General features: G+C 46.7%; 1 protein-coding gene and 1 long non-coding RNA gene across 2 annotated transcripts in view; one reads left to right on the top strand and one right to left on the bottom strand.

The window, feature by feature from the left end:
• Positions 1-3,520: 3,520 nt before the first annotated feature.
• On the bottom strand, positions 3,521-9,337 carry Pdx1 (pancreatic and duodenal homeobox 1). The gene is made up of 2 exons (XM_021163838.2): positions 8,650-9,337; positions 3,521-4,994 (listed from the first exon to the last, which is right to left on the bottom strand). Exons 1-2 carry the CDS (start codon positions 9,056-9,058, stop codon positions 4,549-4,551), a joined length of 855 nt encoding a protein of 284 aa, XP_021019497.1. The 5' UTR covers positions 9,059-9,337; the 3' UTR covers positions 3,521-4,548.
• Positions 8,302-22,207, top strand: part of LOC110295323 — a 33,039-nt gene continuing 19,133 nt past the window's right edge. The window contains exon 1 of the long non-coding RNA XR_002378045.1: positions 8,302-8,427. This is a non-coding gene — a long non-coding RNA (uncharacterized LOC110295323). The remainder of the gene's footprint in view (positions 8,428-22,207) is intronic.

The following is a 22,207-nucleotide window of genomic DNA, read 5'->3' as shown; positions in this document are numbered from 1 at the left end:
GGCTGAAACTTTGGCAGAAGGGGTAGATTGCACAGACAAATTGTTTCCTGCCTTCAATGTTGTTCAGGATATGAAGAACTGAGACAATTTTCATCAGAGCAAGGCACTGTGTGTCAAGGATGTAGAGTGGCTGTGTTCAGGGCAGGAAATTTTGCCTGTGTGGGTATAACCCTTTGTTTCATCTCTAGAACACAGAGAAAGAACGAGAATGGAGGAAGGGAGGAAAGAAAGAAAGAAGGAAGGAAGGAAGGAGGAAGGAAAGGAAAAAGGGCATGGTGATGTACACCTTCAATTCTACTACTTGGGAGGCAAAGGAAGGCAGATCTGATAGTTCAAGGCCAGCCTGGTCCACATAAGGAATTCTAGTCCAGCTGGATCACATATTAAGACCCTGTAAATAAATACATGAATAAGGGAGGGATGGAGGAAGGGAGGAAGGGGGAGAGGGAGGGAAGAAGGAAGGAAGGAAGGAAGGAAGGAAGGAAGGAAGGAAGGAAGGAAGGAAGGAAGGCAACAACAGCACCCTGGTGTTAAGTGCTACCTGACCACTTTCACTGTGGCAACCTACTTGACATATAGTAAACATATAAAAGCATCATATGGGTTATGCAGGTATATTCAGACACACAACGTTGGACTCATCCTTAGACGTCAATTATACAAACACAGATACACAGAGAGACACAAACTCAGAGAGAAAGATTGGTGGAGGGTGTATATGGGAGAACTGTAATAGTAGAGGCTGGAGGGATGACTCAGTACTTAAGGACATAGACTGCTCTTCCAGAGGCCCTGGCTTTGATTTTCAGCACTCACATGGTGGCTGACAACCCGACATCCTCTTCTGGCTTCCACAGGCACCAGGCACACACAGTATCTTTAAGGGAATGTATTAGGGAGGCTTCAGGAACTTGATCGAGCAATGCTTACATTTCATTCAGACGTCGGTGGCTGGACTAAGGTTAATTGAAGGAGATGTGAAGAGATGGCCTTACCAGGTCAGGAACCTAAAGATAACTGGGGAAGCTGAAACTGCCCTTGTTCTTCAAAAGAGACACAGGGAGTCTGATTAACTCCTGTTCACTCTGGTAAGTTCACAGATAATCATGAGCGCCCCCAGGGTTCCTTGAGTGTTAAGAGTAAGAGGGTTATAAAAACCTCCCTGGGGCTACCACAGTAGGGGTTCTAGCTTACGAAAAGAACCGAATAAATGTTTCTGTGGCAGCTTCTGCCTTACACACTGTGCGTTACAAGCACCACACAACTGTGTAATATGGATCTGTTGGAGATGAGCTCTCTGGACAGTTGAGAGCAGTCACAGGAAGAGGTGTATCCAAAGAAAAGCAAAGACTTTGTTTGTTTATTTGTTTGTTTTTTCTCCTGTACCACCTCGTTCTAGACTGGGAACCCCTCCAGGGTTAGGGAAATCCTGCTCGCAGGAGCCCCTTAGCTCAGGGGCTTGTCATTTCCGGAGGCTTCCAGGTGAGGGTGTGCGATTGGGAAGCCTGAGGAGTTCTCCAGGTCTCTACTTCTTATCCACAGCGAGTTTAGGGCTGATCCATACATCTGTATCCGGGAACGCCTCTCCCTTGATGAATTCAAGAGGAATTGTGGGGCAAGTGGATTCTGCCCGGGGCAAATTCGTGGAAACGGAGTGGGGAAGTGGGTGCAAGCAGGCACACTCTGCGCTCACACACCCTCCCCTAACACTTTCCAATGTCGTTGCAGTGGTGTCTGTTCCTTACGTGAACAGAGCACTCTAAATGGAGGAGCGTAGAAGTCCCCCAGTCGTGCTCCACTCCCATCCTTAAGGCTTCAGCGCTTAGAAACCTAGGCTTAAAACAAACAAACAAACAAACAAAACAAAACAAAAACCAGGGCCTGAGCTTGGAGCTTCCGGCGCTTCTAACCCACCCCACACCCCCAGGGTCCTCAATGTGTGTCCTCAGGCTAGTCAGCTCTGGATGGCTCCCCAGTTCCCGGTTACACAGGTGGAGCCCGGCATTGGAGCTGTAGACTCTGCTCTCACTTCTGCGGTTGAATCTTATCGGGCTGGCTACCCAAGGCATCCCAAAGAATTCTCCCCACGCCTACAGGCAAACCCAGCGTGGCTTCTCTCACTTTCTTGAGGACTGTCTGGCCAGCAGCCTCTCTCAGCAAGAGAGCTTTCTACTGGGAACTACGGGACAACACCCGCCCGTATTGGAGCCCCTTCAAAGCCCTTGGAAGACATCATCTCCTTCCAATCTTTTTCTGAGCCCCAGATACATGGGAGAATAGAATTAAGTAACTCGGTCAAAGCCATGTGTAGGAAAGGGGATGGGACATTTAAGGACAGGGTAACCAGATTGTTTTTAGAGACATAACGAGCAAAGCCCTTGCCTCAGCTTCCCCAAACCTCCTGCGATCCTCCTGCACAAGCACAAGCGGAAAGGCATGCCGATCTCTCTAGCTGGTCGTAGAGATCGCTGCCAGCTCCACCAGTCAGCCCTGCAACTACCTGGTGCCCCAAATTCCCAGCTCCTGCCAGCCCCTCCCTGCCTTTCTTCCTGAGCACATCCTAGATAGAACTCCAGCCAATGTGAGTAAGATTGAGATTCCAGACTCCAGAACAGGCTGGTTTACTCTGGAACCCAAACATTACATAGACGCAAAAGGATGGATCTCAGCCTTTCCACCAAACCCAACCAAACATCCTAGGAAGAAGCACAGAGCGGGTGGGGCTCGGGTAGGGGGTGGAGGCTGGGCTTGCTGTGGGCAACAAGGGAGTTTGATAAAACTAGGAATTGCTTAGCTAAGACCAATGGGTACCTGAAAAATCACTTCAACTGTACAGGGGTTTGCTAAAGGAGAGACCCTTCAAGGACCCATGGAGACTGGAAGAGGCTAGTGGCCAGCTTCTAGGCCAGCTTCTTCAGGAAAATGGTGATGAGCAAAACAGTTTGCTAATAGTATGGTCGGATGAATCTTTTCTATATATTAAGTAAACCGGTTTACATCTTTAATTTAAACCCTACAGCAACCCTAGAAGGTAGCCCAAACTTTGCCACTATATTAAAGTGTGAGAAGACCTTGAATTTTTTTTTTGATATCTCTAATGTAGATTTGTCTCACCCCAGAGCTCACACTGTGTGCAGCATCAAGAAAGGATGCATTTACACTAAAGAGAGGGGGGGGGGAACCCGCATTTCTGATTAAGAGAGTTTCTTTCTACCAGTGTAACTCGTATTCCCTAAGAAACACAGCAAATTATTAAACTAAATAAGTAAACTGCCTAGCCTCCTCCCCTCTCATTTGGGAGCTGCCTTCAGAACATAAGGAAAGGAATTTGAAGCCAACTAAATCAATTCAGCTTTGTGGTTAATACAAGGGCTCTGCTGTCTGTCGGTTTTCAAGAGCGTGTTTCTCTGCATAGCCCTGGGCTATCCTGGAGCTCACTCATAGACCAGGCTCAAACCCAGAGATCTGCCTGCCTCTGCCTCCCAAGTGCTGAGACTAAAGAAGTGCACCACCACGGCCATCAAAGAAGAATTTTTTAAATCAGAAAAACGCTAGTTAAGATTTTAAAATGAAATGGAAACATCGACCTCTAGGAAGGTTTGAAATCAGCCAGGTTGCCTTCAATCCCTCTCTTGCTATTCATATTTATTAAGCATTTTCCACAAACAGTATAAAGACAAGGCTCAGACCTTGAAAGGAGCAACTGACTGACTTCAAATTGTAGACCTGTTGGCAAAGAATGGTTAATTTAACGCTTTAAATGAAAACAACCAGTTTTGCCCTGCCCCTCCCTCCCATCTTCTAATTCGGGCGTTGTGACTAGTTTTCCAAGGTGTACCAGGGCACCTGCCTTCCTTTCAGGAGGATATTCGCGCTCTAAAACAGAAACTTCAAATGTCCTTCTGCCCCTTTGTCCCTCAGGACCCTGGAGGTCCCATTAGGGGCACAAAGAGGTCCGGGTGTGAAGAATTTCTGATTTTCAAAGGAAATGGTATAGGTTGAAGGATAGAGATTAATGAAATATTTGGCTAAAGAGGGGGAAAGATTCTAGGAAAGGGAAATAAGGAAAAGGAGGTGAGGGAGGGGAAAGAGGAGGGAGGATTGGAAGAAGTACTCGCTTTGAAACCTCCAACAGCCCCCTTTGTTATTCTTAACCTTAGCTTGCTCAGCCGGTCTGTTTCTGGGCAGACGAAGGCACCCGGTTCAGCTCGCCTGCTGGTCCGTATTGGACCGTTCAAATTTGTACCCTTTTTATTGTCCTCAGTTTGGAGCCCAGGTTGTCTAAATTGGTCCCAGGAAAGAGTCCTAGAGTCAGATCTGGCCATTCGCTTGGCATCAGAAGCAAACTCAGTTTTCAGAAGCTCAGGTCTGTTTTTCCAGAAGTCTGCCAGCTTCTCTCGGGCTATACCCAACTGGCTCTCGTGCCCTCAAGAATGTTCTTCTTTGTTGACGCCTGGGTTAAGCCTCATGATCCTTTCCCTTTTCCAGCTGCCCGCTCCCACGTCCACACTCTGGGTCCCAGACCCGCTCACCCTCAGCCTGCTGTCCTCACCGGGGTTCCTGCGGTCGCAGTGGCGCGATGCTGGAGGTCTGTGGCGACACGCTAAGGCCTGAAGGCAGTCGGCCCTCCCGGACTGCAGCTGGGACGCCTGGGGGCACCGCACCTCCGGGAGGTGGCAGCGGTGGCACTGCCAGCAGCTCCTCGCCCGAGGTCACCGCACAATCTTGCTCCGGCTCTTCGCTTCCACCGCCCCCGCTCGGGGTCCCGCTACTACGTTTCTTATCTTCCTCTTTTTTCCACTTCATGCGACGGTTTTGGAACCAGATTTTGATGTGTCTCTCGGTCAAGTTCAACATCACTGCCAGCTCCACCCGGCGGGGCCGGGAGATGTATTTGTTAAATAAGAATTCCTTCTCCAGCTCCAGCAGCTGCGCCCGCGTGTAGGCAGTACGGGTCCTCTTGTTCTCCTCGGGTTCCGCTGTGTAAGCACCTCCTGTGGGTGATACAATCGGTCAGTGAGGTCCCCCGGGGCCCCATGAAGCTCAAATATTTTATTCCCAGGCCAAGAACAGCCCTCCTACTGATCGCAACAGTTGAATCCAGCCGCAGCCTATTGCTCCAGAGACCCACTGCGGTTCCGCCTGAGTCTTCCCTAGGCAATGGAGCCGTTTTCTCAGGCCATAGCCATGCCGGTTCTCGCCTCAGTATCACACTTGGAACTGGCAACCAGTGGTTTCAAAATTAGTTCATTTAATTGTTGTTAAAATGCACATAATAGAAAAATTGATCAACTCCTTTCTACTTAAGGATATGCCTTAAACGCAGGATTTTAAACAAACGTACTGATGTTGACCCAGTTCAGTTCAGTCTGATTACTATCTCGTCCTTATAGGGATATATATAAATCTCCAAGAAACATTTCTAGACTAAACTTTTACCACAATGAATGCTAATTTTCCTCTTTATTCCCTGTTTCATTAAAACAATGATAAGCTCAACACGCTAACTTATTTTACTGGTGGCAAGGTCTTTACTTCTGGTTCTCTGGAGGCAGAAGCAGGGGGAGGCAGCCAGAGGCGAGCTTGGTTGCCTAGCTAGTTCCAGATCAGCAACAGCAACGTAATGAGTCTCAAAAATAATTTTAAATGAATGTAATAACTCACTAATAGATGCAGACTATGGTTTGAAAGGTTATGGTGCTCTTTAAGTTATGGACATATTTTGTTATATCTTTTATTTATTTGTTATATCATCTTTATGCTTTACATCTTTATTATTGTTGTGTGTAGAATATGCTTGTCAGAACAAGGCAGTGAGCATAGGGAGGTGGGGAACACCTTTGGGGATTTGATTCTCTCCTTTTATTTTAGGTCCTGTGGATTGAATTAAAGCTCTAAAGCTTGAAAGGGAATGTGTTGTTTTGTTTTTGTTTTAGTACATTTGTTTGTTTGTTTCAAATAGTCATCTCCCTGGGCTTGTATATTATTTTTAATAAAGTTATAATTAACTCTGAGTGTTAATTGTTACTGTGATTTCAGTTAGCCCTCTGCCTCTGAGAAGAAGAAATTCTGTTTTGGGAAAGGTTGTGCTTAGCAGGAAAAGACCACAAATGTTGCTGAGGCCAGATCTGTCCTGAACCAGAGCCACTCTGAGAAGGGACGGATGGCTCACCAAAGGGCTTGCCCATGCTTGCTGCAAACCCGCATCTAAAGCAAGCAACAGACCCAAGTCACCGGGAAATCAGTGAAGCCAACCAGTGTTTCCCAGGTCTGGGTCCTTCCTTCCCAGCTCGGTAGAGCATCTACTGCACTGGACTGTGTGTGTGGATGCAGGATGGAGAGCTCTCCAGCAAAGCCCAGACTGAAGTCGACCTGATTCAGGACAGGGGTGAGAGACAGTTTCCAAAGAGCTGAAAGGTGAATGAGTGTGTTGAGGGCAAGGGGTTAATCTCCAGGATGGAATCTGCTCCCAGGGTCTTCCCCCAGGTACTGGGGAGGCACTAGAAGCTGAAGTCAAGTCCCTAGACCACTCTTTGGAAAGCGACACAAACCTGTGTCCCCAAACCACACAGGCCTTTCCTGGTGTAGGAAAGGACAGATACCTAACCTTAAAGAGACATCTTAAAATGCCAACAACTGGCAGATTCTTCCGACTACTGCCCTCAGCTGCCTACTTTGCCAAACCCTAATGAAAGACTATAGGGACCTGTGCTCAGCTAGAGGAAGCTAGAGGAAGGGTGGGAATTAAAGTTAGAATCTGCTGGTGAGATGTTCAGAGTGCCCGTTCTGACTATTCTGGGGCTCAGTAGAACTCACCAGTAGGGATTATGAAGTTCTTTTAAGTCCAATTATTTACAAGCGGTTATTGCCATTAGCATTTGTAGTCCTACTATAAGCCCTTCAGTCATTAAGCACTTTCCAGGGGTTGTGAACCCACGAAGCACACACGCAGGTGGGTTCGCTAAACCTTGCAGTCCTTCTGAAGTGGGACCGGCTGGAGCTCTTTGCAGGTTTCTACAGGGAGAAGAGAGGGGTAGTCTGCCTCAAGTCCTGCTTGCTGATGGTCAGAAAGGATCTGCAAAGGCTTCTGATACCCAGATCTCACAGTCGGGAGGGGTCTCCAAAGTGTTCACCAAACATAGGAAAGGCTTTCTGCTTCCTTCTGCTCAGATTTAACTCCCTGGCTTCTTCCTGCCCTAGCCCAGAACAGGAGTGGATAGCCAGAAAGAATCAACCTCCGGGGCTCTGCTTCGTGGAAATCCTTGGCAAGGAACTACGAGCCAAGACCCCCTTTAGGTGGAGGGTCTGTCTTTAGGCAGCCCAATGGCCAGGTCTCAGCGCCCTTTGGTCTTGGCCTTGAGAGGCCTCTGCTGCGGCCTACCTGCTCCAGCTGCTTGGAATTGCTCAGAGGTAGGGGAATCTCCCCAGCAAGAGTTTGGGCCGTTTTAAGTCAGGGGTTTTTTGTTTTTGTTTTCTTCCTCGGTGAGAAAATGAACTAGCTAGAGGAGCCTTCCCCCTTCTTTCTCCACCCTTGAGTCCTTGGTGAACCTAGTTACCCCCATACCCTCTTTGCTTGGCTGCTCCTGGGATAGTGTCAGACCCGGCGCACCGAGGAGAATTCTCAGGGGATGGCAACTCCAGCGTCTTAACCCTTCGCTCCCATTCCCGACAGTCAGTCGGAAAGAAAAAGAAAAAGCAGCTATTTGCAGTCCAGGTGTGACCAGAAGTGGCTGCAGACCGGAAGAGATAACATTGTGGAGCGGCGGGCACAGGCCCCCACACGAATTGGCTGCCAGCATCCGGCGGGAAGGGACCTAGGGCTTGCTCCGCTTTGCCTCTGCTGGAAGGAAGGACTTTATCACAAAGCAGGCGCCTAGGGCTAAGGAAAGCCAGGGGGTCTTGCTTCTTTGAGCCGGACAGCAGGGAGGAGGCCCCTTCTTCTGCATATTTGCTCCAGAGAGGACCCTTCAAACACTTTGGGTTGGTTCAAAAAGAATTGGCACCTCAGAGACCTCTGCCAACTGCCAGACTCCGAGAGAGTGAACCACCTGCCTTTCAACCCTCCTGGTGAGCACCTCGCGTTGGTACAGCCTCTCCTTGTTCATCCCCCACCCCTCATCCTACTCCAGGGCCTCTGCACCCTACCTGGATGGACGCAATTTTCCTTTCCCTTCTTCCTGTGTTTCTCCTACTCCTACTGCCCCTAGGAGGCCCCGTTTCTCTAATAAGGCCACTAGGATAGAGCCGGGAAGTGAAGGGGCCTAGGGTTTCCAAGGGACTCCATCATCAGAGACATCTTGCATAACTTGCTTGGGGCCCTTAGGGTCCGGGAGTCCAGGTTCCTCTCTGCAGAAAGATCCAGAGAGTTTGGGAGTTCTGAGCCTGGCTAGGCCTCTTCTTTCTCCAGCGTGGGAGTTGGCTCCCAGGGTAAGAAAGGCTCAGGACAAGCGCAAGGAAGGAGGAGTGTTGAATGGAGAAAAAGCTGCCAACATGAGTGGACTTATTGGCTTGCATAGACTTTATTCTAAGCCTGCATTATTCCTGCGGGTTTCAGAGGAACTTGGGGAAAAAGGCCCCGGGGAGTTCTTGAAGACAGTAGCAGCCAAGTCCAGACTAGGGAAAGAGAAAGGGAGAAAGAGCCAGGCTTACCTGCCCACTGGCCTTTCCACGCGTGAGCTTTGGTGGATTTCATCCACGGGAAAGGGAGCTGGACGCGGTTGGGCTCTTCCAGGCCCCCAGGCTCGGTTCCATTCGGGAAAGGTCCGGGAGGTGGATGGGAGAGCCCGAGCTGAGCTGGAAGGTGGTGGTGGAGGTGAGCGCCAGCCGGGTCGTCGGAGGCGAGCGGGGGCACTTCGTATGGGGAGATGTCCGGGGGACTTCCCTGCTCCAGTGATCCCAGCGAGCTTGCAAACTGGGGTGGCGGCGGAGGTGGGGGCTGGCGGCCCATGTACAGGCACGCAGGGGGGTTAGCGCTGAACTCTGGCACTGGGCCCCTCTGGAATGCGCACGGGTCCTTGTAGAGCTGTGTGGCCGCGTAGTACTGCTCCTCACTGTTCATGGTGGCAGCCGGCACTTGGGGGCCAGCAGCCCCTGGTCGGAGCTACAAGCCAGGCCTTAGGCGCTGGGCGGCTCGCGGACTCTCTACGCCACCCTAGATCGCTTTGACAGTTCTCCACTGCTCTCCCGGGGAACCAGAGGCTGGCTGGGGACAAGCCGGCCGCCGTGCCATAGGCTCTGGGGCACCCCACGTGGTTTACCCTGGAGCCATCATTGGCCTGGAGGACTGCCTTAAGAAGAGGCTTAGGTGCCCGCGAACACACGCACTCGTTTCAATTTTCTTTCTCAGTTGCCTGACCCTTGCCTGCTGCTGTGGAGCTCTCCAAAACGGGGCGCGCAAAAATACCAGAACCTTTACTCTTTACAAAACCACTCCCAATGAGCTTAAAAAAAAAAAAAAAAGTCTACATCTCCTCTTCCCCCTCGCTATGTTTTTTGTTTGTTTTTGTTTTTGTTTTAAGACAGGGGGTGGAGGTCTAATTTTGTAGCCCTGGCTGGCCTGCAACTCAAGATGTAGTCCAGGCTGGCTTCAAACTCCCGCAAGCCTTCGTCCTTTTCCTCCCCAGTTCTGGGGTTGCAGGTGTAAGGCACAGCGTCTAACTTTTAATTTTCTTGTATTTTTGTATAATGTATGTAAATATCAGCTCAATAATATGATTTGCAAAACGTTAGGGGTGCAACTGTTGAAAAATACAGTTTTTGAGAAATGCTTGCAGAACCCAGCGCTGTAAGCCTGAAGCTGTCGTTTTTTTTTTGTTTGTTTGTTTGTTTTTTGCTCAAACTATCCCTTTATTTCGTTTTATTTTTATCTGTATCTGCGTTCCCTATATTTCTAGCCTTCTGACTGTTAGGTCCGGGGTGGGGAAATCACAGTGGCTTATATTTTTTCTTAAGTTGAAGTTATTAAATTTAATTTGGGGGATTGGAACCTATTTGATTAACTCAGAACACACTCCCAAATGTGCTCGGAAGGCACAGAGAAGTGTTGTCTTTGTGGTTGAGCAGTTGGGAAAGGAGTTTTCAGATCTGTGACCGTCCTTTAGTGGAATCTCTAGTCTCTAGTTTTTCCCTGCACAGAAAACCCATTTTTCCTGTTGTTGAAACAGGGCAGGCAGCTGGGCAAGGCAAGGAGTGGGGTGCTGAGAAAGCGTGATTAAAATGCTGCATATTGAGGATGTCTGTGCCTGGCTTCCATCTGTCAGATACTCTGGATACTGGGGGTGAGGGGACGCAGCCTTTAAAGTTGGTTACTTTAATTTGGTGTGCACAGCGCTGGCGAGGATAGACTAACTGCCAGTGGTCACAGTGTTTCTTGTCTGGAGTTGATATGACCGGGGCTGCTGACTCATAAGTTGCTTGCTCTGCCTCTGACCTGGTCCTCCAAGGACACTGGAAGGTTTTTGGAGAATTTGGACCTCTTTGCACCTTGCAGAGAGCCTCTGTAAATGAAGGTGGGAAGCAACCAAGAAGAAAGAAATCCGTATAGCCCAACTCCCACTCCACCAAACTATACACTCAGATATACACCTTTGCAAAGTTTTAATAATTTTTCTCCTAGTGGAAAACGTGTTTTAAACGCATTCAGATGGAACGAGCTATTCTGAACATCAACTATTAAATGCAAAAAAAAAGGAGTTTTGTACTCTGAAAATACTTTCCCTCTTGGGATCACCGAGGGAACTCCGGGCAGAGGGGAGAGTGTCTCTGATTTCTTCAGGGAAAAGAGCCACCTGTGCCGGTCAAGGGGCCTGGGAGTGAAAGGCCGGGGCACCCGGCGCACCTAATCTCTACAGGCCTGCCTCAATGAGTCCATTGTTCAGGGTGGCCGCCAGGGACTCGATGCTATCTCCTCGGCCGCGAGTGGCCACATCGATCGGAAGGACAGGGCCCGAGGGTGGGGGGTGGCTCAGCGGCAAGGTGTTGACCCTCACAGATAATCTACCTAGTGGCCACGGGTTGACTTGGTGACACGGTTATGAGCGAGACTTGGGACAAAGATAGGGACCTTCCTTCACGGTTCCGGTTCCTCCCCTCACCTGGTCACCCCCTTAGGGCTAGACCCCCTGCTGTTCTCTCGAACCCCACCCCCCACCCCCAACCCCTGCGCAGCCTGCCTAACCCACACCCCAGGATGTTTGCTTAGCACTTCTGGTCTAATTGCATGCATTTTGGTAAATTGGCTTCCATCTCGACGCTTCATTTATTCCCATTTAATATTTTTGCTGTGCTTTGCAAAAAGAAAAGGGTTTCTCAGCAGAAAAACAAGCTCGCTGCTTTTCACAGGAAACAAATAAATAAATTCTCACAGGATGAATAAAAACTTGAGGGAAGGATTTCCCACCGTATGTGTGTGTGGATGTGTGTGTGTGTGTGTGTGTGTACAGAGGCACATTCTTTGATTTCAGAATTAATGTTTTCTGCCATCTCCTTCCTTTAAAAGGGATTTAGGAAACAAAGATCCAACAGCTATTTAGTATACCTTTAGAGAGGCCAAAGTCAGCCCAGCTTTTGATTTGGCTAATGGTTACACACAGCAGAACCCTGGGGGTCTTTCTCTGCCTCTCTGGCTCCCAGCACCATCAGGTGGCTAAATCCATTATAGGTGATACGCATTTCCGCTCTGAATCCAGGCCGCCTGTGCCCTCCTCTGCCTCCAGAAGGCCTCTGAGATACCCAGCCATTAGGCAAGAGCCTTCCCGAGCCATTTAACAGCAGCTCTTATGGATAAATAAACAAAAACGGCTGTAAACCAATTATACTGTGGACAGTGAAAAAGTCTTTTATTAGCAGGACGTCCTGATAGTCCTCCCTGATACTGGAGGTACCCTGCCTCCTCTCTTCCTTCCACTTCTGCTGAGAGTCTATTCCAGCCCTGGCCTTCCTTCTTAGTGGTTTTGCAGGCAAGCCAAAGGCTAAGGTTTGGGCTAGATTGTAGGAATTAAGCTATTTTATCCCAGTGAGTGTGTGTGTGTGTGTGTGTGTGTGTGTATTCTCAACTGCAGGCAAAGACAGGCAAAGATAGGATTACACGAACTTTAATTTTTAAGACCATATTCACTCCAAAAATTATTTTGCTATTAAAAATTAAACAAAATTATGCCCTGAGTTGAGAAAACCCAGGAAAGCGAACCATGTATATTTCATGAGAGTACTATGTTCACGACTGATTTTTTTCCCCTCGCTTATGATAGAGAGAATGGTAGTGGCATGGAAGCATGCCTAGCAGAGTTTGCTCAGGGACTCAATCCAGATCCTGAATCTGAATCACAGCAGGGAGGAGGGACCTGGAAGTTAGGATGCTGTGTTCAGTTGCTTTCTAGGGCAAAACAATTCTAGTGTCCCAAGCAGAATGCTGAAATGATGTTCCAGAGAATTCAGCAGCCCAACCCACCACTCTGCAATCAGATCGTTTCAGCTTTATTAGGATTTCTGTTGCTTTGATAAAACACCATGACAAAAAGCGACTGGGGAAGGAAAGGGTTTGTTCCAGCTTACAACTATCAGGCCCCACTCACAGAGGGACACTGCTTACTGGCTTGCTCCTCACTGCCTGCTCAGCCTGCTTTCTTATAGCCCCCAGGGCCACCAGCCCAGAGGTGGTTTTGCCTACAACAACTGCCAATCAAGAAAGCGCACAGACACCGCAGACTTGTCGGGAGACCTATCTGGCGGGGGCATTTACTCAGTTGCAAATCCCTCCTCCCAAGTGAGTCCAGCTTCTGCCTCCTTGACACAAACTAGCCAGCATGTAAATACAGCTTAAAAATGGAGGGCGGTACCACAATGCTCTTACAATGTATCCTATTTGCTTGAGTTGTGAGGGTCGAAGAGGCAGCAAGCACAGGACTCTGGAGGTCCCTGGGTTGGCTACATGCTTGCTCCTCAGGAGCCAGCCAGTGGTGGTTGGGTTTAGGTTTCATCCTTCTGTGTCCTTCAATTAGCTTCAAGGTCAGCTGCTGGGCCCCCTGCCCCCAGTCTCTGTGGCCTCCCCTAGAAGTTGCACACCTACCCCTCTAGCCTGATTCCACCCAAGCTCTGTATTTTTTTTTCAAACTAGATGTGCAGTGTCCAAACGTCCTTGCCTCACTGCTGCCTTGTCCGTTCTAAGTCTTCTATAGCAAGCATCTAGTAACATTTCCCCTCTGCCTCCTTCCCCTCCCAATGCCCCTGACTGTGTCCCATTCTTGGGGACTCCTCTTTTCTTTCAAGTTTCTGCTGTGTTCCACACTGCCAGGTTCCACCTGCTGTCTCTCTCAACCTCTGATATTTTGAATGGTTTATTGGTTTCAATGTTATTTATTGATTAAATGCCTAGAAAACACCTACTGTGTGCTTGTTTGGGGGGTTTGGGGGGGAGTCAGACTCAGTGGTGGAGATGGATTTGAGGGCTGAAGAGACAGCTCAGAAGTTAAGAGCACACAGTTCTTTTGTAGAGGACCTAAATTTGGTTTCCATCTCTCTATAGGTAGCTCACAACTGCTTGTAACTCCTGCTTCAGGCACCCATAACTTCTTCTGGGCTATACAAGCATCTGCACTCACATGCACACACACATACATACATACATACATACATGCATACATGTAATTAAAAATAAATCTTACAAATTTTTAGACTGACTTATTTTTATATGTATGAATGTTTTACCTGCATTTATGTATACTATGTGCACACCTGGTGTTGGAGGTCAAAAGAAGGGTCAAGTCCTTTGGAACTGGAGCTGTGGATGGCTGTGAGCCACCATGTAGGTACTGGGAATTGAACCTGAATCCTTTGCAAGAGCATCCGGTGCTCTAACCACTGAGCCATCATCTCTCAAGACCCTGATGAGCCTTTAGAATCTAATCTGGTTGCCATGGCAAGATCCTAGCTTATTATAGAGTAGGTATTCATTTATGTATTTAGACAAGCTCTTAAACATGAAAAGCTGGTCTTGAACCCACTAGGTAGCCGAGATTGGCCTTGAACAGCTGAACTTTCTGCCTCCACCTCCAGAGAGCTGGCGTTGTATTCATGTGTCAGCACCCTCACTTTTTAGGTTAGCTTTTTCTTTTTTCTTTTTGTGATGAAGATCAAAACCAGGGTCTCGGGTATGCACAGCAAGTGCTTACCACTGAGATACATCACCAGCTCTGGGAATCTGCATTTTACCTTACACACTCATTCATAGGCACCCTATACATCAAGAATAAGAACAAGGGGCTGGAGAGATGACTCAGCGGTTAAGAGCATTGACTGCTCTTCCAGAGGTCCTGAGTTCAATTCCCAACAACCACATGGTGGCTCACAACCATCTGTAATGGGATCCGATGCCCTCTTCTGGTGTGTCTGGAGAGAGTGATAGTGTACTCATACATTAAAAAGAAAAAGAAAGAAAAGAAAAAGAAAGACGAAAGAAAGAACAAACAGACACTTAGGCTAAATTTTACTTAATTTAAATAGTTAGAAAATACTCTCTATCATGAGAGTATCATGAAGTTGGAAAAAATGCTTAATTCAGGGGAAGCAGATATCCAAGAGATGTCTTTTGAATCTGCAAGGACAACACACCTATAAATCCTGACACCTCCCAGTGGGTTATAAACCTCCAACCCTGACATAGATTGTCTGTTCGATTCCCTCCCCTCCCTAATTCATTATTTCTGCATGTAGCTAAGGATGTGGAAGTTAAGGATGTAGCTAAGTTATTGGACTCTGTCCATGCTTCCTGGGTTCCTTTTTGTAAACAGGGAGACTCTCCTCTGGATGCTAATATTCTCTCTGGTGGGCTCAGGGAAGTTGAGCAGAGCTCCACAGCAGCTCACACACAAGTACAATTAAAGGCAGGCAATAAAACCAAGGTATATTGATTCATCTCCAGGCAGGACCATTAACGTGGGCCTTAATGCAACACTCTCTCTATTCTAACTGTGACCAAACAGCTTCCTTTAAAGGTAAATGAATTTTATATAATTTGTTAGCTAATTCCACTTAATTCTGCCTACATGAGCATGTGATAAGGGAATGTTAAACTGGTTAACAACATGGGGCTAACAGGGGAGTCCGGGAGGAGCCAGCATTTGCAAGTGCTGGGCCCAGCGCTGAGCCATCCTGATGACTAAGAGTGCTCTGGGCTCAGGCTTATTTACTTTCTGTTCTCCCACTCCTGAGTAAAGGGCACCCAGGCAGCTCTGGGCTCCATCTGTCACAGACCAGCTAGCGACACAACAAGGACTCCTTTTTTTTTTTTTTTTTTAAACAAAAAAATCATTCTTAATCGAAAAAACTTCCCTTGGACTTCAGGGAATCAGGAAGAGTAGAAAAAATAATAATAATAGAATCAATAGCAACTCTGTTATCTAGTAACTTAAACAGCCTGTGCCTGCTGGGATGGCAGAACAGGGTTTCTTATCTAGCAAACAGAAGAACTCTCTAGATAGTAAGTTATTTTTTTACAAAATGTTTCTAACTAGTTAGGTTCCAAGAGAAAGTGTCTAAGGTGGGAACAGGCCAGAATCTGGTCCCATGATCTTATTAATTTAAGCCATGGCAAATCATTTGTTTGTTTAAAAGCAAATAGGTACTATGTATTCTTTTTATTAAAAAATACAATAGCATGTTAACTGTTGTGTGGTCATTTAAAATACTAAAAATGAAAAAACAAGGAATTCACAATAAATATCCGATTTAGCTAGATATTTCATTACAGGCTAAACCTGTATCAACTACAGGCTAAACCTGGATCCTGACTGTGTCATGGGGGTCAGTTCTTGCCCTGTGCTGTGCTCCTGAGTTTTGACAAATGGCAGATTCAGGACATTTATTCCCTGATAACAATGTACCTGAAAAGCATCAGAGAGTGGTGTGCAGCGCAATATACAATCTCAGGTCACCGAAGAAAGCAGACATCTTTAATACCAAAGAGAAATGTGCAAAACATCAGAGTGTGGCCTCAGCTTGATTGGAACAGTCCAGGTTTATCTATTTCTTCTAAAAGTATTTATTCATTTACTTATTTAATGTGCATACATGCATGTGTATGTGTGCATGTGTGTGTGTGCATGCATGTGTATGTGTGCATGTGTATGTGTGTATGTGCTCGCACGTGTATATTAACTCAAGTATGGGTCACATGTATGCAGGAAACTCCAAAGGACATGAGAGGGTGTCAGATCCCCTGGAACTGGAGTTACAAACCACTTGTGTGCTCTTCTTTGATTGCTGGGACCTGAACCTGAGTCCTCTGCAAGAGAAGCTAGTGTTCTTAACTGCTGAGCCATCTCTCCAGCCCTCTACATTTCTTTGCATGCAAATATTGATACTTTTAGTTCAAGACTCATGAAACATGGCAAAGTGTTTCTCTCTTCCACAGTGCAGGTGTCTAACTAGACGCTTCACCCCCATTAAAGAGATGATTGTGTTCTGAGTCTGTCATTAAAGAGGAAATGGAAGCTGAAGGGTTGCAGACCAAGCCTGTCTCTCCTGCTGAGTTCACAGTCAACTGGGTCCCTTGCACACTGCACTTCTAGTATCCACTTGGTCACTTCACATTTACAGTCCTTGTAGAATTTCACACAGGGTCTCCTCACATCTCATGCAGGGTCTCCACGCATCTGCCACGGTATTCCGGTCTACCCATGAACTCAGACCCAACTTTCCTCTGGTTTCCTTGGGAAAGAGACGCTGTGGACCTACAATTCAATTGGGGTTGGGAGTTGGGGGTTGGGGTTGGGGGGGGGATCTTTTCTCTTTACATGCGCTTCATTGTGAAATGCAATCAATCAACGCCATCTGCTGAGTTTGCAGAGTCATTTATTAGCCTCTGCCAACACCATCTCATTCAAACCTCTAGGTCTCTGAAAGCCAGAGTCAGAGATTGCCACGAATCCAGATAATCAGCCGTGTTTTCTTACCTTCCCAGCAGATTGTAACAAAAAGGTAAACAGAAGCCTCTAACCGCCGCCCCCTCCCTGTGCCCTGAGTAATCTGCCTCCCGGCCCCATAGTTACACAGAATTTATATTTTCCTCAAGAAAATGGACTGACACTATTTACCTTTTTGTGTGTGTTTATACAGCCAGTAGCCAAATTTAAATAGATTACCTAGAGAGATTCAGCTAGAAGTATTGGAAAGTGTGCTTTGCTGCCTCTCCCCCTTTCTCCTATGTTTCCTTATGAACCTTACTCCATACTGCAGGGTCTAGAGCCATTCATATGGCGGCTCACAGCCATACAGTCACAACTGTAACTCCCTCTCTGTCTGCACGGGCACCGGACACTCATGCGTTGTACAGACATACACGCTACACTTATTTAAGCTAAATAAGCCTAAAGAAAGAAAATATAAACCTGAGGAGAGAAAGTCAAATTAGAGATGGTTTTTTTTCCCCTCCTATCTGTGGTTTTAGAGATTGAATTCAGCCTCGGGCCTGAGAGCCTGCTTGAAGCCACCATTGAGGCACTTGGTTGCTGATGTATTCTTTCTTCTTAGTCTCATTCAAACTCTTTGTTTGTTTGTTTGTTTGTTTGTTTGTTTAGACTGAAACTCACTATTTAGACAGGCTGGCCTTGAACTCACTGAGATCCACCTGCCTCTGTCCCTGGAGTGCTGGGATTAAAGGGGTGTGCCACCACACCAGGGGCTGTTGTCACTTTTCTATAAAAACAAGTACAAAAGAGTTGATTTGTGTTCAACATCTTTTTTTTTTTTTTTAAAGTCAGTAGTTAGAACAATAGAAGGCACTAGCTAATGGCACTTAGATTTGCCCCAGTCTCTCAAGTCCAGCATGTTACTGAGGCTCACAAATTTCTCTCTTCCTTTCACCCACTTGATCCCCAGGAGCAGTGAATCCTCCAGGTTCCTCTCAATTGGTGTCTGGCAGGAAAACATGCTCTCCAACAGGCAGGGAAAGATTCCAGCCCAGCGGCTTGGACTCCGTAGCTCTTGAGATTGTCACAAGTACTATGAATCATCTTTCCAGAAACACACACACACACACACACACATGTGTGGTGCACGATCCTCTTCAGGAGCACCCTGGAAGTGCACGACCCCTTCTGCTTATCGGATCCCAAAGCAAGGCTTATCAGAGACCCATCTATGCCCACTGTTTTTTGGTTCTGTTTTTCTCCTTGCTGCTTCTGAGTTTTATAAATGTTACCCCTTTGTCAATAGTCACATCAGCTATTGTTTATTTGATTGGGTGATTGGCTGTGCATGCTGTGCCTGAGGGCTGACACACTATTACCACTGCTCAGGAGTCCTGCTGTGGTATTACCCTTGCCAGTGAGGACAATAAATATACGGAAGGTCAAACAGTGCATTCGGAAGATATGAAATTGTAATTCTAAGATTAATTAGAAATTCATGGGCTTAAAGTACATTGGGCTGTGACGTGGATCTGTTGCATAAATGGTCATTTGGAATAACATCACTCCGTCCTTCCTTCTCATTGTCTAGCTATCTGCTTTGTGCCAGGTGCTGTGATAGGCTCTGCAGACATAGCAGCATCAGATATGATCCTTGTCCAGGAAGCTGTAGAGTCTAGCAGCGGGAGAGGAACACATGTATACACACACACACACACACACACACAGAGAGAGAGAGAGAGAGAGAGAGAGAGAGAGAGAGAGAGAGAGAGAGAGAGATCTAGATGCCCCCAGACTGTGGTCTTAGGGGAAGTAGGCTTCTGATTGAAGCTAATGGACATACTATACATACACATAGATACAATGTAGCATCTTTGACTCTGTCTGAAAACACTGCTGGAGCTGTGCAGTATTATTCACTAGAAGTTTGACTTTGAACTTTAGCTGACTCATGTTGCCAATATAGTTTTTTTTTTTTTTTTCTTGAGACAGTTTCCCTATAGCTCTATAGCTGGCCTAGAACTTGCTCTGTAGACCAGGCTAGCCTCAAACTCAGAGATCTGCTTTCCTCTGCCTCCTGAGTGTTGGGATTAAAGATGTGTGCCACCAAGCCTGGCTGTTTGCAATTTTTCATCTACTGAACAGCAGCTTGGCAAGTGATTGAAACCCCAGGACTATCAGGGTTGAACCTCAGCAATGTTACTTATTTAGCTGGGTGGCTGAATGTAGTAGAAAGAGGTTATAGGATTCAGACATCTGTAGGAGTGGGAGACAGGATGGGTGGGGACTGGTGCTGGCTCAGTCAGGATGGTGCTGGGCTATTTGCCCCTGGTGTAGAATTATGTCCATCTCACTGTGGAAGAAGCAGATGGTCCTCTATGGCATCCACTTGTCCCAGGTTAGAGGCTGCAAAGCTAACCTGGTCATACTTCACCTAGAATTTGGCTCTTTTAAAAAAAAAAACGATTTATTTATTTTTATTTATATGAGTACACTGAAGCTGTCTTCAGATACACACCAGAAGAGAGCATTGGATCCCATTACAGATGGCTGTGAGCCACCATGTAGTTGCTGGGAATTGAACTCAGGACCTCTAGAAGAGCAGTCAGTGCTCTTAACTGCTGAGCCATCTTTCCAGCCCAAGAATCTGGCTCTTAAGCTCATGGTCTTTTAGTACCAACCTGCCCTTGATGTCTGGAGAACCGGGGGGGAGGGGGGGGGAAGCAATGCCCAAAGAAAGCAGCACAGTTCATCTAAATGGGAAACATAGCCTCCAGTCCTGTTGTAAGGGCTGAATATGAGGGTGAAGCAGGCAGCATAACTCAAGGGTATCTGGAGAGCAGACCTGGAAGCCCAACTGTTGTTAGCTTATGGAAAGGGGGAGTCTAAAAAGGACAAGATGGATAAGTTCTTTGGGGGATATTCTACTTAGGTCGAAGGAAACAGAGAGGCGTGTGTGTATTCAGCCAATGAGCTGACACAGGAGTGCAGTTCTCCAGACAAAGAGCCCATGGGCTGTGATGACAAAGGGACAAAGGGATGAGACTCAGGGACAGAGAGATGGCTCAGGCCATGCACAGTTCCGAGTAGAGTGGTGTCCTGTCTCATCTCCATGCAGGTTCCCAACATTCTTTCTTCCTGTCTCCTGCTGGCAATCATGGGATTCCTGACTCCTGGTCCCTCTGTCTCCTCCAGCAGCTCTGGAATCCTCCCTTCCTTAAAGCAGGCTCATCTGGGCAGAAGTCCGCTGGGTCTTCCTCTGCCTCATCACATTGTGACATGCATACTTTCTAGCCTTTTCATAACTATATCATCGATTTGTTTTTAATGAGTAAAAGTGTTTGCCTACATGTATGTATCTGTACCATATGTGAGCAGTGCCTTTAGAGGCCAGAAGAGGGCGTTAGAGTTCTTGAAACTGGGTTAGCAGACAGTTGCGGCCAGCCGTATTTATGCTGCAAACCATTCAAGGTTGTTTGCAAGAGCAGCCAGTGCTCTGAACCACTGATCCACCTCTCCAACCTCTTCCTTCTGTCTCACATGGGTAGCTTCAGTGCCAGCCACTACAGTGCCAATACTGGAGGTGTACAGATGAATTAGATATAGTTACTGCTGTTGATTACTTAAGTGCGTTGGAAAGTTCTCATAAAAACAGATTTACTTATGCTTGTTAATGTCTCCTTTTACATTTTTTTTCTACTACCCAGAAGAGTGCTAGACCCTGAGGTTGGAGCAGGTTTGAAGGTTCGGGGTTTGCAGTGGGGTGGTGAGGAGTGAGAAGCAGGGGATCTGTTTTTCTGGGGATTGATTTCCACACTTCCTCACCCAGCAGTGTTCTCTTTAACGGAGATGGTTAATAATTAATTTTTGTGAGAAAGTAAAGCTTTCCCAGTCTTTTCAAAGCATTCTGAGCACAAAGCAGGCTGAACTCACTAGGCCTTCCGAGCACAGATGCTGCACAGCACAGATGCTGCACAGCACAGATGCTGCACAGCACAGATGCTGCATCTTTCTGAGGCTTGCTGAATCATCTGTCCATGGTCATCTCCATCTTAGACTGTGGCAGCCACTATATCTTTTCCTCCTCCTCCTCCTCTTCCTCCTCCTCCTCTTCTTCTTCTTCCTCTTCTTCTTCTTCTTCTTCTTCTTCTTCTTCTTCTTCTTCTTCTTCTTCTTCTTCTTCTTCTTCTTCTTCTTCTTCTTCTTTCCCAAGTTTTACAAGATTTCTTCTCTGACTCTTTCTTTCTAAAGCACTTCCTTTGGGCATCTTCTTCCTTGAATGTTTGTTTGTTTGTTTGTTTGTTTGTTTGTTTGTTTTGGTATGGCCATGTAGATGTGGGTGCCCTCAAAGACCGGGAAAAGACATTTATTGGATGCCCTGGAGCCAGAGATGCAGGTGGTTTTAGCTCAGCCATCTGATGCAGGTGCCAGGAACCAAACTTGGGCCTTTTGCAAGAGTTCCAAATGCTCTTAACCACTGAGCTATATCTCCAGTAGAATTAAGAATTTTAAAACAGCACACACACACACACACACACACACCTTGATAAGGAACTACCTTTTTTTATAAAAATGTTTGTTTGTTTGTTTGTTTTATGTATATGAGCACACTGTTGCTGTCTTCAGACACACCAGAAGAGGGCATCCGATCCCATTACAGATGGTTGTGAGCCACAGTGTGGTTGCTGGGAATTGAACTCAGGTCCTCTGGAAGAGCAGTCCATGCTCTTAACTACTGAGCCATCTCTACAGCCCATAACTACCGTTTTTGGTTTTTGTTTTTTTTTTTAAAAATAGGTACTTTAGCAAAGTAATAAAAGGGGATAAATTAAAATTGTAAAAGTAAAAACCAAAATAACTGAAGTTAGAAGTTCTACTGATCTATCTCCAGAATACAGCGGGGCGATAGGGGCTGGAGTCGGTGAACTTAAAGAGAGATGGGTGGGCCATCTATCGCCTGCACAGCAGAGAGAATATTCTGGAAAGAAGGGACAAAGCTTCAGGGACCTCTGAGCCATCATCAGCCTATGAAGGAAAGGAGAAAACAAGGGTGTGTGTGGGGGGAACTGAAGGAACTGATGCTTGTAAACATCCCTCATAAACCTATAGATATAAACCTGTAGCTATAAACCTATAGCTATAAACCTATAGCTACAAACCTGTAGATATAAACCCTGTAGATATAAACCTGTAGATATAAACCTGTAGATATAAACCTATAGCTATAAACCTGTAGATATAAACCTATAGCTACAAACCTGTAGATATAAACCCTGTAGATATAAACCTGTAGATATAAACCT

The sequence above is a fragment of the Mus caroli genome, chromosome 5 (genome assembly GCF_900094665.2).
Source record: "Mus caroli chromosome 5, CAROLI_EIJ_v1.1, whole genome shotgun sequence".
In the NCBI taxonomy this organism is placed as follows: domain Eukaryota; kingdom Metazoa; phylum Chordata; class Mammalia; order Rodentia; family Muridae; genus Mus; species Mus caroli.
The sequence above is the reverse complement of the archived record's forward strand: the minus strand, read 5'-3'. Positions and strand labels throughout refer to the sequence as shown.